Source organism: Juglans microcarpa x Juglans regia, chromosome 6D, assembly GCF_004785595.1.
Source record: "Juglans microcarpa x Juglans regia isolate MS1-56 chromosome 6D, Jm3101_v1.0, whole genome shotgun sequence".
Taxonomy (NCBI): domain Eukaryota; kingdom Viridiplantae; phylum Streptophyta; class Magnoliopsida; order Fagales; family Juglandaceae; genus Juglans; species Juglans microcarpa x Juglans regia.
In genome coordinates this window covers 17,387,534-17,402,705 of record NC_054604.1, presented here as the reverse complement: position 1 = coordinate 17,402,705, position 15,172 = coordinate 17,387,534, and the positions used below count along the sequence as shown (strand labels likewise).

At 37.9% G+C, this 15,172-nt stretch overlaps 1 protein-coding gene across 1 annotated transcript; it reads right to left on the bottom strand.

Moving 5' to 3' along the window:
* Nucleotides 1–13,930: 13,930 nt before the first annotated feature.
* On the bottom strand, nucleotides 13,931–14,944 carry LOC121235427. The gene is made up of 2 exons (XM_041131771.1): nucleotides 14,651–14,944; nucleotides 13,931–14,530 (listed from the first exon to the last, which is right to left on the bottom strand). Exons 1-2 carry the CDS (start codon nucleotides 14,942–14,944, stop codon nucleotides 13,931–13,933), a joined length of 894 nt encoding a protein of 297 aa, XP_040987705.1.
* Nucleotides 14,945–15,172: the final 228 nt, after the last annotated feature.

The following is a 15,172-nucleotide window of genomic DNA, read 5'->3' as shown; positions in this document are numbered from 1 at the left end:
GCCCCTCAACGACCAATAAGACTTACGCCCCTTGGCAAGCAACAAGACCCCTGCCACTTGGTGGGCAACAAGATTCGCACCCATATTAATAAATTTTTGAACTTTTTTTTATCATATGTTTTAATTTTTAATATTATATAAACTATTTTTTATATTATATATATATATTTATATATAATATATATAATTATATATGAAATAATTTTATCAATGTATTATTATATTCGATAATGTATAACATATAGTATTAGTATCACTGTATCACTATAATATATATATATATATATACACTATATGTAGTAGTAACACTATAATAGTATAATAAATAGTACTAGTATATATTAAAATATTGTAAGAGTTATAGTATAATATATGTATAATTAATAGTATAGTTAACTTAATATGTTAGTATTAATAGCACTATAATATAGTATTTAGTATTACTATTACTATTAGCATTGGTATAGTCCATAGTTATTTAGTATTATAATATATATTAATTTCCATAAATATATTTCTATATATTTGATTATATACACTCTACTAATATTTATATATTAATATATATAAATATATATATCAAGTATAAATATCATAGTATAATATACTATATATAGTTGATATTTATATATATATATATATATATTTGTAATACCAGTCTTTGAGATGGGACTTTTCCCAAAATGATTTTAGAAAGGATGACGGGAATTTCCGTTCATTTTAAAACTTTTTGCTTCCATACCCAGGGTGCAAGATTCTACGTTATAAAATAATTCATTCGATACCCTTTTCATTCATTTATATGGCCCTTACGTAGTTTCATGCATTAAACGTTCATTTCATTCAGTCCATTCATTTCATTCATGTGGTCATTACGTATCTTCATACATTAAACATTCAGTCCTTTCTTTCAATTCATTTCAGCTCTATCTTTTCAATTCATTCATGGAAAAACGTCATTTAAGAGTATGGGTTTAAACATCATCTTTCCTGGCATCATTTAAAGCATCAGTTCATGACATCCTTAAAATATCAGCTCATAGGGACCTTTTAAAACACTGTCTTCACGTCGTTTAAAGTAAAGCACGGGGCATAAGCCTCAACATTTCTTTTCATGGAAAATACATACAATAGATACTGCGTATAGTCATCCATTCACATGCATACAATTAATGATTGCCTGGACTCCATACTACTTTCATATCATGCAGTCCATTCATGTACGTGTTAGATGGCAACCATCGACGGGATAGCCCGTGCATTGCTCGTTGATCGTCACATTCAATGATATCGAAAGGGTCGTACGTGGCGGCTAACCCACATACAGTAGATGTTTGGGCATTTGAATAGCTTAGTGTGGTCTTGGAATGTCTCATGGTGGCCTCATGGTGGCAGTGAGGGGCGTAACACGACGTATCTAGCCATGTATAGTGGCGATTAGCCACGTACAATGGCTATTTTGGCCATTGGAGGTGGCTACGGGTGTGGATCTAAGCGTAGGAGGGTTGAGTCATGGTCCTGGAGTGGTGGTCTTGTGGTGGTGCCGAGGTGGCACATGTCGAAGACACGGTGGCTCGTGGAGAAGTTTAGGTCGTGGGTCTCAAATAAGGTAAATCGGAGGGAGGGCTTGACTAGTCGTGGCTGGCCATGGAGGGGCTGAGGGGGGTGCGGTGGAGCTTGTGGTGGAGTTGGGGTCGCGCCACGGCGGCTGGAGGTGGCGGATCTAGCTGTGTGGTGGAGAGAGAGTCCGTGAGAGAGAGGGCGTGCATGAGGGGTAGATTGGGGTTATGGGTGGTCGGGGTGGGCCAGTGGTCGCCAGAGGGGGCTCGAGATGGTGGGTGGACGCCGTGGGTGGCGACGTCGACGGTGGAAAGGGAGAAACCCGTGTGAAACCCATTTATGGGTTGTGCGTGTGTGCGACGAAGAGGGAGAGGGAGGTTCGTGGTGGCTAGGTTTGTGAGAGGTGGTCGTCGGTGTAAGGTGGTGGAGGTGTAGTGGCTTGGGTAGCCGCGTACGGTTGCGCTAGGGGCTACGCACAGTGAAGCCGTTGGTGAGGCGCTACAAGCGTGCATGGGAGAGAATGGCTGCAAGGCAGAGGCTGGGTTCTGTGGTGGGAGCTGGCCCGAGTGAGAGGACGCTGGTGGTAGTGGCGGTGGTGGTGAGCCTAAGTAGCGTGCAGCAGCACAAGGCTGGAGGAGAAGAGAATCGGGTGAGAGAGAGGGGGGGTGCGGCGTATGCTAGGGGAGAGGGAGGAGAGAGAGAGGGAAGGGAAAAGTGAGCTAGAAAGAGAGAGGGCTTGAATATTTAATCCAGGCATTCATCTTGAGATCCTCAAAACGATCTTACGATGGAGAATTAAAACACTAATTTAAAATGCATAAACATTAACTTAATTAGAAGCACTGAAAGGAATTAAGGTAGAATATTATTTAAACTAAACTTTAGTTTATAAAATAATATTCATTCGTCATTAATAAAATGATGAAGCCTTATTTAATATCTTTAAAAGAATAAAATCATTTAATTAATTAGAGTTTTCAACATAATTTAAATCTCATAATATTTTAAATAACTGAAATCATTTTAATAAATGATATTAAAATGATTTTCGACAATTATAATATTTTTGGAGTTCTTCAAAAATATTATAATTGTCATATTTAAAATCAAGCTTAGTTCGATAATACTGAAAATACCTCATATAAATATTTTCAGTGCATTTAAAACACTGGGCGTACTTTAGAAATCACATAATATCTTGAAACACGTCATCACGATTCGACACGCATAACGAGACTCACAGTCGCTAGAGAGAAAGGGCAAATTGTTACATAATTTCCATCCTCAGAATTTGCTTAAGTCGGAAAGAATGAGCGGAGTGTTACAATATTATAGTATACTATATGTATACAATATGTTAGATGTATGTACATATTTAGTATGTATATATTTTAGTATGTACACAGTATATATACATGAATGTCTATATAGTGTATTAAATATGCATATATTATATAAGCATATGTATAACGAAAAACAAAAAAAAAAACAAAAGCCCAGCGGGCCAGAAAGCTCAGTGGAATTAAAAAGCCCAAAACACTTTAACACCTAAACGACATGGTTTTAGTGAGCACCCAATAAAAGAGAGACCAATTAATTGAAATGGCGTCATTTTTAGGGTAATAAAAAACGTTGTTTCAATGTTGTTAGGGTAAAAACCCTACCCCTTTCTGCCTTTCACCATTTCAGACTCTCAAGCAGTGTTTTGGATTTTGTACCATACCGGCCAGTACAACAGATATTTTTTGTATCGGCCATCCGGCCGGTACAGGTGCTATACCCGTTTCGTACCGGCCCAAATATCAGCCGTACCGGCCTCAATTTCAGTTTGTACCGGCCTACATTTCGGTCTGTACCGGCCGATATTTCGGCCTGTATTTTTTTTTTTTCAAACTACAAACTTATTTTTTAACCCCCAATTCAGACTAGACTATTTATAATTTATATATATATGTATTTATATATAATTTATTTATATATAGACTATTATTTTGGAATATAATTTTTATATATATTTATATATATATAATTTATTTATATATCGATTATCCCGAAATGCTATCCCGAAATGGTACCGGTACCGAAATATTTCGTTCCAGTACTTTGATCGGTACGGCGTCCGGTACGGTATTCAAAACATTGCTCTCAAGGCCTCACTCTCAGTCTCTCACGCTCATGCAGCCCTCCCCTCACCTCTGATTCCCCTCTTTTATGCAGCCCTCCCCTCTCGCACCGTCGCACACAATCCCTCTTTCACGCAGGCACAGCCACTAAGCCCCTCTCTCTCCGGTATTTGCTCTTCCTCTCTCCCGCATTTCTCTCCCTCTCGTTGACGATTCTTTATGCTCTAAACACCCACCTCTCTCTCTCTTCTGATTTTGTACTTCTATGGTGACTAATTGTTATTTGTGATGATTTGGCTTTGGAAATTTAGGAATATATGGTTGCATTTTTCTATATTCTAGGGTTTATGCATGCAGTTCTCCCCCACATTTTTATACTTGTTTTGGTTGCATTGCTGGAATAAACATGCATAAATCATTTGATAAATCCATTTTATATAGGGGCCGAATGTTGTATTCTTGTTTATAATGTAAATATGCATAACTCATTTGATAAATGACCACATAGATCATTTGATATATCCATCTTATCTTGTTTTTAGTTCTCACTAGTCACCATTGATCTCTTTAATGCATTCTTGGATTTTTTATCCTTAAAGCTTGGTCTTCAATTAAAGACTTTGAATCGTTATTATTGTTCACATAATCACATATATGCTTTTGAAGGTCATTTTGATGCATTCACGGAGCTTTTTTGTGCAAAAGCATTCCTAGACTTGTGTGGTAGCTTCTAATATGGACTTGTAAATTTCAAATTTGTAAAATAGACTTCCAGACTTGTAATCTGGAATTTCCAGATTTTTTTTATGGAAGATGATTTTCTTTCTATGCCAGATGATTTTTCTATAACTATAGATTTTATTGCAGTAGATTTTATAGAGAAAATCACATTATAGCAGATTCTAACACTATGAAAGTATAGTTGATTTTATTTTACAGTAGATTTTATTTTACTCTAGATTTCTATTTTCTTTTTTTATAACAGTTTTATTTAAAGCAATTTTTTTTTACAACATATTTTCATTTCTGTTTTTTATAGCAGTTCTTTTATAGCATATCTTTTTTACATCAAATTTTATTTATACAACAGTTCTTTTATAGCAGTTTTTTTGTAGCAGTATTTTTACAAGAGCGGTTTTTTTCATAACACTTGGCACAAGTTTAAAATCATAATACCGGCACATTGACACATTGGAAGCATTGGTTTACGAGGGTATCCAGTACGGTATCGGTTCTTAAAAATACAAAATTAGTGTATACTGATTCGGTTCTAAAAAATAGACCGAACCAAACTGGTTGCACCCCTATTCAATTCTATTTACCTATTGAATAATTCTCGAGTAATAGATACAGGTTTAAAAACCTAGGTTCCAACTCTTACCCTAGCTACCCTTCTATAAATAAAAGAGTAGTGATAGGCTAACAACTCATTTACAACTTGTAGACAATTTTAAATATAACAATATTTTTTATTAAATTTAAATACATCAAATCAAAATAAAATTTAAAATAATATTATTTTATTATATAGTTGTATAAAAATTATTATTTAGTGGTAATTTATCATTTCTCCAAATAAAAACCTGGATTGAGAGAAACCTAACATTTCTAAAATCGAAACTTTTATTTAAACGTTATAAGTATTTGTGATTATATGTTTTAATTGATATTAATCCAATCAATAAAAATAAAACTACATGCAACATAATGTATTGAGTAAACTTATAATGCAATGCCTAATGTTTATGTAATTTTTAAAATAAATATAAATACAAAATGCCACTCAAATAGAGTTACTAGGCCATTAATCCCAACCTTACTTGTAAAAAATGTGTTTCACACCACCAACCACTCGAATAACCTGCAATGAATAACTTGGCGGCACTGGGTGCCCAGATAAACTTCGATGCTTAAGTTAGAGAAGTAGTCTCAATGTAAAATATCTCAAGAAGTCAAGGGAAGCATTTGTTACCTTCATGAACCATTTATAGAGGCATAGGGACATGTCAGGGGATTCGAGAACCATCAGTCATGTACATTTATCTCTAATTATCCCTTAATGAAGGGGAGAAGGGGATAACAACTCTAGTCTATAGGAGTTATCAATCCCAGGATAACTACCCTCATCCAGGAGCATTATCTTCTTGTGAGTAGTGTTGTTCTTTTATTGATATCATGTTCTTGTGGGCCCTTGGACCGTAAGTCTTGTAGGTCAAAGTGGAAGGTTGGGCCTACCTTTCAGCCGTGGGCGTGGCAGCAAGAGGACTCAAATATCCCATTCAGTTACCCCGCTAATTTTCTTTGTGTCAGCACAAAGGAAATTAACTAGTTCACACCTTCTACGCCCATGTGATAACCTTACCCCGTTGGCTTACAATAGATAGGCGGTTAACCAAATTTCAACGTTTCCTACCCCATTGAGGGTCCATGATAGATACTGTGTGGGTTTAAGTTTATGCCCATTCCTTAAAATGTGGCCCACATCAATCATAACCTTTCAAGTGCTTTCAATGTTCTTTATTTGAAAGAAGTGGTAACTACCAGCGCAGCCAACCTTTTGGATTCCCAAACTCCTCATGATTACGTTTTATGATCCTTCTCTTTTTTGATTCACTTCCTTTTGTCAATACTCCCTCTTTTCGTACCTCTTCTTCCTTCCATCTCCTTCTCTCCTTTCTCAAGCCCTTAGTTAGCATTATCAAGAGCAAGTTTATGTCACAATGGCTAGTCATGGCTCCTCCCGTACTCCCATCTGGTCCTCCAGCCAAACATCGGCAAGAGCCCCTTCTCCACTGCCGATGAGTCTTCCCTTAGCTGAATCCCTACTTCTTTTGAGGGTTTTTCTTGGCATTCCACCCGAACCGAGCGGGACTTAACGAAGTTGATGTCCACTTATCGAATCCCAAACTCGGTGAGACTCTCTGTTCCTGAGGCAGGGTGAACCAAACTTAATGAGTGCCCTGGCACACGGGCTGCAATTCCCTTTCATACGTCTTGTTCGTGATGTTCTGGACTTATTGGGGTTGGACCCCTCCCAGCTTCACCCGCACGCTTGGTGTGTTCTCATGTGTTCATGCATGGTCTTTTGCATAGTTTTGGAGCCCCTAAAGGATGCTTACCCATATTTGATAGCATAAGAGTTTCTTTCCTTCTATGGGGTGAAGTCACTGCCGGGCAACATCTATAGCTTTCATGTTCGGTCGCAGCACTTGCTAGCCTTCGAGCCTCGCTACTCCAATGCCAAGCAATGGCAAAACAAATTCTTCTTTGTCTCTAGTAGGGAATGGGAATTTCCTACCAACGATGAACCTTCAGGATTACCCAGTCCGTGCTAATTGGGGAAGAGTACAAAAGCTTATTGTTGGTCTTAACTGATAAGGAATACTCTCACGTTGACATAGTCTTTAATTGGGCAAAGGAGAATGATAAGAATAGTTTGGTGATGGAGGATCTGCTCCTGCCGCCAATATTGACAGGTTCTTGGTGGTGCCCAGTCGTGCCCATGTCAGGGGACGTAAACTTAAGGCCATGGTGACTCCAGTGAAGAGAGGTGCTCCCCAACCCGGGGGGAAGAGGCATGCTCCTCAATCTGGTGGCTCTTTGCCTAAGCACTAGAGGCTTTGCCAGGGGAGAGGTTGTTGGCTCCGCCGTGGGGGCGGAAGTAGAGGTGGATTGAGGAGTACATTTTGATTCCAACTTTGCTGTTGGTAAGGGTGCTTCTGATGCTTCCCTTGGGGAGAAGACGCTCGAAGCTTCTTCGGTCAGGATCTCCCCACCTGTATCGCCAGGTCTCGACGACCTTACTAGACTCATGAGCCAAGCCCTTGCCAATTTGGCAACACCCTTTGATTTTGACTTGCCCGCCCAGGGTATTGAACCCGTGAGCACACCACACTTCAAGTTTCCTTCTCTCCTCTCTTCGGCTTCCATGTCCAATGTAGGCAACTTTTCTACGAATATGCACAACACCTTTTCTATAGGCATGGGTAGGGCTAGGGCACCCGAATCCACCATATCCTTAGTTGCTGGCACCCAAACCAATATTGAGGGTAGTGACGAAGACGATCGCAGGGAGCAAGGCTCTACTTTGAGCTCTCTCCCCGCGACCATTTATGGCGGCAAAACCCCTGTTACCAATCAAAAGAGGGTCTAGATCCCTTCTCCCTCCCCTTCCACTTTCGACGGCGAAGAGGATTCTCCCACTCCTTATGAAGTGGGTGGATCTGCCCTAAAAAAGGGAGGATTGGAAGGTGGGGTTGGCCAAAGAGAAGTGGGTGATAGGGACTTAGCGACCAAGAAACTGGGGGGTAGGTTGAGGGCCAAGGGGTGTTCATGGCCAAGTTGGGGGTCTGACCACCCCTTCCCTACTTTTCAGGACCCCCGTGTTAGGTGGAACCCCTGTGAAGAATAGGACAAGCAGGGTTGAGGGGTTGGACCTCGGTGTGCCCTCCCCCTTCTAGGTCAATCGTGGAGATGTCGAGACGGCTAAGAAATATCCTCTCTCCAGTATTGGGTTTATTTTTGCTTAATATGCTTGCCTAGTAATGATTGCTCCTATGTGAAACCATTTTACTAAGCCATTTTGCTTATGTAGGGTGTTGATGACCTGGCGGCCTGGATTGTGGTCGATCGGGCCAAGTTGGAAGCTGAGGTTCTAGAGCGGCGAAAGTTTGGGTATTTTGCCAAGAAGGAAATGGTCGAGAAGACTGAGGAGGAGTGCTATCTAGAACAGGCTGATGGGCACATCCGTAGCTTAGAAACCGATCTTGCATCCCTCCTTGATGAGCTATGCGAGTTTCGTGGTGTATTGCTTCACTCTCAGTCTCTCCAGGCGCTTGATAACTTCGCCCTACAACTGGCAGAATCCGAACGAAGTCTGCTCGTGCTTTGATATCTCAGCTAAGTGGTGTGCTAGCTTCCTGTCAATGGTCGCATGCAGACGCTGAGCAGCATTCTTAGGAGTCTGCTCAGGCATTGTCTTTCTCCGAAGAGGAGCGCAAGAAGCTTGCCCTCGAACCATTAGAGGTGAAAGCATCACGTGTAGAGGAGTGCAGGCAGTTCGACCTCCAATTGTCCTAGGTGAAGGGGGATCATGTAGTGTGCAAAAAATCCCAATAAAGACTCTTCGGCCAAATCATGAATCGAAAGATTCTTTTGAAAACTCTACAGCTAGATGGAGATCATCTAGCAACTCTTACATCAGATCAAGGAAATAAAGGAAAACTCTCACAAAACCTTGTAGTTCGGTGGAAACACAAACACTCAACAAATCTTATGTCGAAACAATAGGATAAAGAAAACTCTTGCAAAACCTTGTGAATGGTCAGAAATCACTCAGAACACTGATAAAGTGGAGAAAGGGAATCAAGTGAAATGAAACATAAAAATCAATGAAATTTATATTTTAATTGTTTATTTAATCGATTTCACCTTCATATTATTTATTTATTTATTTATTTATTTAATATGTGTTCCTTTTGATAATTATTTTTTCAAAATCACCTATCATCTAGGCCTGCTTCATGCCCCCAGCAGACTAGCAGCTGGCCACCTTGCCTTCGACACCCATGTGGGCAAGAGGCTGAGTTTGGTTCGCTATCTCCGGCCTCATCCTGCATGGCTAGATGAATCGCTTGAATGCTGGGCAAGCAGATTGGCCTACAGGTCATTTGCCTCTATCACAGTGGTATCACACGGAGAGAGAGAGAGAGAGAGAGACTTGGGGGTGACAGTGAGAGAGAAAGAGTCTGAGAAACCGAGTGGCGATGATGGAGAGGACGAGAAGAAAGAATGAGAGGAAAGAGAGAGATGAAGTCAAAGATGTGTGGCTTGGGGGAGGGTTATATTTTAACATAAATAAATTATATTTTCAGTCCTAGCTCTAGAAGAAAGATGAAGTCATTGGCCTCATTCGTTTAGCCCCCGTGTAGCAAGAGAGCGGCTTTCAGCCTTTCACTTAAATGAAACGGTTCATTTAAGTGAGGTTTGCATATGCAATCCCGTACTGTAAATAGAATTTTTCTAACTTAAACAAAACGTGACCTAAATTAATTCTTTTTTAAATATGTATATATATACATATATATAAACTTAGGCGGGCCAGTCAAACCCCGACGGGGGTAGTGCCCCACCTCGCACTACCTCCCGTTTTCTCAAGGTGGGCTGGTGTCTGCCTGTTCGATGTCAGATCTGGGCGGAATGCCCCGCTTTCCTCATGCAAAACTTGGGCAGGTACCTTCATCTCTATGTTTTGAAAAAGTTGGGGCAAAACTATCATATGCAATTACTAATCTTATCTAATAAAGTTATACGAGGTATAACACTCATGTGGTAATTCCTCTTGCAATACTGTTATGGGTATTGCAGAATGCACCTCCCAGTGTATCACAAATTGGGAATGACACGGAAGAGAGAGGAGAGTATTTTTTAGGAGTGACAATATGTGACACGACCCATTAACCCAACACGAACACGACACGATAAAAACGGGTTAGGGTTTAGCTTTAACGGGTTCGGATCAAAACGGATTGACCCGTTAAGACACAATAGCTTAACGGGTTGATAACGGGTCAACCCGTTTTGACCCGTTATAACCCATTATGACCCATTAAAAAAATTTAAGTTACAATTATACCCTTATACCTAAAAAATAAAATTGTTGGGATTTTAATTTCGATATTTTTATTGTTTGGATTGTAATTTTGGATTTGTAATTAGTTTTATATTTTTTATAAATATTGTAATTTTAACATTTATATAAAATTATGTTAAACTTAACTAGATTAAACGAGTTAATTTTGCGTCTATTCAACCCATTGATATAAACGGGTCAAAATGAGTTGACACGACACGACCCGTTATGTTAATGGGTCGTGTTAGAGTTTGAGATTTTGACACGATAAGCTTAACAGGTCGGGTTAGGATTGACTTATGTAGTATAATATACATGTCTTGACACGACACGAACGTGACCCGTTAACACGATTTGACACCTTTAGTATTTTCTCTCTTGAGGTGGGTAGTGGCCTTAAACAGTAGTGACTCTTTGTATCTTTAATCATATGGGATGATTCCATAAACAAGTTTATGATGATTATGTATTATGATATTTCGGATAACTTTGGTGAATTTGATATTTGAAGGTCAATAGTTTTATCTTGTATAAATGTGAAATGAGCGAGGCTGGATACACAGCTTGAACCACTAGGACACGTTTTGTATAGGTTTATGGATGATTTTTGTTTTCCCAACCAACTAAACAGGACGACAACTAGTTAAAAATTTAGTTATTCTTTAAATAGTTAGTAAAAAAGAGATGAGTTGAAGTGAAATTTGATAATTAAATAAAATATTATTTTTTAATATTATTATTATTATTTTAAAATTAAAAAAATTATTTATTATATTTTATATAAAAATTTAAAAAAATTTATAATAATAAAATAAAACGAAATAAAATAATTTTTTTATCACGGAGAGAACAGAACACAATTGCATAATTAAATAGCGACGAATCACGTCCGAAGTGTCAACATCCGACAAGTCTCTGCTGTGTGTATGCTACAGTGCTACAACAACTTTTGGCAGCATAAATATTATATTCTCTTGGCATCACGACTTTTTAGGCAAAACAGCTAAGCAATACATGACTTCGAAGTCTTCGAGGTCAAGGTCTCCTCTTTTGGATTTCAATAACCACATGGACCACCATCGTAGCTGTTTTGTGTACAAGTTGATCAATGATTTCGATATGAGATATCACATCGTAGTTAAGTATTAAAGTTTTTTACAGTAAATTAAGTTGAAATGAGATGATATAAGGTAAAAGTTAAAAATTAAATAAAATATTTTATTAATTTTTTAATATTATTTTTATTTTTAAATTTTAAAAAATTAAATTTTTTAAATATTTTGTTTAAAAATTATAATAATTAGATAATATGATATGAGATGAGTTGAAATCAACTCATTATTCAAACAAAGTCTAGAGCATCCCTATTCGGATGAGTAAATATTTTTTTAAAATTTTAGTTAAAAATTATTTATTTTAAAATTTATTTTTAAGTTTTATTTATTTTTTTAAAATTTCCTAAATCTCATTCTCTATTTTTTCTCTATTATATTAAAATAATTTGTTTTTATTATTTATTTATTATTTTTTCCTATCACTTCCCTTTACAATCTTAACTACTAACTAATCTTTTTGCTCCGCAAGTTAGGGCTGAGCACCGACTGTTTCGGAGTCAGAGGGCCCAACCACTGACTCCGATACGTACAGAATCCGCTCCGACTCCGCTCCAAGGAGCGGAGTCGGATTTTTTATTTTTTATTTTTTATTTTTTTTAACTTCATATTTGACCCACTTTTAAAAAAAAAATTGTGGGCTTTAAAATTTCAATTTTCTCAACATTACAATCTAAACTAATTAAACTTTTGATTATAACAAAAAATACAACTAAATAAAACAAGTAACATACTAACTTTTGATTAAACTTTTGCTATAGTGATTTTAATTTAGTATAACTATATCACTAATAGTATTAGTATACTAATACTAGTATATCACTATAGTTAATAGTACCCTATAGTAATATAACTATATTAGTATTAGTTATAGTGATTTAAATTTTAGTATAACTATATTAGTATAAGTTATAGTGATTTAGTAAAGTTATAATACTATAAGTTATAACTATAGTCTACATTAATATTAGTATTAGTTATAGTGATTAGCATAATTATATATTAGTATTTGCTATAGTTATTTTAATTTAGTATAACTATATTATAGTATTAGTATAAATATTATACTAACTATATCACTGATTGTATTTTTTTTTGAAAGAAACATCTTCATTGATATCAGAATATCACTCAATACAATAACACTCCCTCTCTACAATTCCTTGAATACTATTAGGTATATCTTCTATCCAAACTAATTCAATCTGTAAAAGTAAGCTTTCCTTTGCTAAAGTATGTGCTGCTACATTGTTAGACCTGTGTGTATATTGTACTATCCAGTTTGTCCTCCCTTTTAATAGTTATTTTATACCTTCAATTAAACTACCATAAACAGAAAAATCTTCACTTGCATTGTTGACAGCTTTGACAATCACTTGTGCATCTCCCTCGAAAATAACCTTTTCCAATCTAAGATCTCTGCATATTTCCATAGCCTTCCACAGAGCTTGAGCTTTAGCCACAGTGGGTTGATCTACATTGAACTTCTGACCTTCAACCTCAACTAGAAGTTCCCCATCTTCATCACGAATTGCAACCCATATTCCCACCTTCCTTTGCTTCTTTTCTACTGCTGCATCCCAATTGACTTTAACAAAACCTGTTCTTGGCTTTTCCCACCTTAGAGATCTACTGCCACCCTCCTCATTACCCCTCAATACAATCCTATTCATCTGAATAGCCTGCTTGTACTCTTTCAAGTCATTATTTGCAATGTTGATCACTTGACTTGGGGACTTGAATTTATCTTCAAAAATGCTCTCATTCCTTCTCACCCACATACCCCTCATCACCACAGCAACCTCCTCTAATTCTGATTCACTAAGCTTAACAGTAAGTTTTTCCCACAAGGCCAGCAAATCGTGTTCTTCACTCATCATTTTCTGCATGACACTTAATGATTCTAACCATACATCCCTAGCTGCAAGACATTTCCAAACCACATGCATAATAGTCTCCTCATCTAGTTTGCAGATGGGGCATAGGGGATTGTCTGTTATTTTCTTCAAAAAGAGATTTTTTTTGGTAGCCATGAAGTCATTTGTGGCTTTCCAAAGGAAAAGCTTAACTTTCCTTGGAACATCTAACTTCCATATGCTGTCCCAGCCTTTGACCCTCTCCTCGTGCCTAGAGTATTCACCTCTAATGGCCTGCTTTCTTCCCATCTCCAAATGATACGCACTCCTAACAGAGAAAAGGCCTTTTTTTTAGGGACCCCATACTAATTTGTCCTCCACCTCCATGCTGCTAATAGGGATGCTGCAAATCTGGCCAGCCTCTTCCTTGTTAAAAATATTTTGAATCAAAGGAACATTCCACTCCCCTCTGCCTTGCATCAGTTCACAAACTCTAGCATCTTTATTCAAAACAGAAATCGGGGATTGGACAGAAAAGGATGAAGGGGTTGGAAGCCATCTATTCCCTCAAATTTTTATTTTTTCTCCATTCCCCACCTTCCATTTCAGACCCTCCCTGAGTAAACTCAAAGCATTCCATACACTCCTCTACATAAATGAAGGTCTATGCTCCAGACTAGCTTCAAGCAATGACTTGTTTTTTAAGTATTTCTCTTTCAGGATCTTGGCAGCTATGGGAGTCTCATTTTGGAGGATTCTCCACCCTTGTTTGGCTAATAGAGCCAAATTGAAGCTCTCTAAACCCCTGTACCCCAGCCCTCCTTTTCCCTTCTGTTTCCCCATCCTTTCCCAGCTACACCAATGCACTCCATTACCACTTTTTTGATTACCCCACCAAAACCTGCCCAGCATGACATTAAGTTCTTTACAGAGTTGTTTAGGGAGCTGAAAAACACTCATAGTGTAAGTAGGCACAGCTTGAAGAACAGCTTTGATGAGTACCTCTTTCCCTACAGCAGACAAAAAAGAATTCTTCCAGTTGTTGATTTTTCTCCAAACTTTCTCCTTAATGCCTCTAAAAGCATTATATTTTGAACGCCCTACAACAACAGGAAGCCCCAAATAATTCTCATAATTCCCTCTCAGCACTGCCCCACCTTCCTCCAATATCAATCTCTTGTCAACTTCCTTAGTGTTTGAACTAAAAAAGACAGCAGTTTTGTCCTTGTTGAGGAACTGACCAGAAGCCTTCTCATAGAAACTAAGCAAAGCATGAATCCTGTCCTATTCCTCTATCTTGGCTCTACCAAAAAGTATACAGTCATCGGCAAAAAGTAAGTGGTTTATTCGAGACCCCCCTCTTGAAACAGTCACACCCCTTGTCGCACCTCTAAGATCTGAATTGTTGATCAAAGAACTAAGCCCCTCAACACATAGGATAAACAGATAAGGAGACCGAGGGTCTCCTTGCCTTAATCCTCTCGAAGGTTTGATTAAGCAACTAGGTTTCCCATTATCAAGGACAGAATAGGAAACAGTAGACACACACTTCAATATCAACTCTATCCATTTCCCACATAATCCCATTTTAACCATGACTGCTCTCAAATAAGACCACTCTATCCTATCATAAGCTTTTGACATGTCAAGCTTAATGGCCATACTCTCCCACTTTGCCTTTTTTCCTCACTTTCATAGAATGCAACACCTCATAAGCAACCAAAATATTGTCTGATATTAACCTCCCAGGGATGAATGCACTTTGATTAGGGGATATAATTTCATTAAGAACCCCCTTCAGTCTATTTGCCAACACCTTGGCCATACTTTTATAGACTACATTACAAAGGCTGATGAGTCTAAAATCACTTGCCATTTTGGGGACTGGAA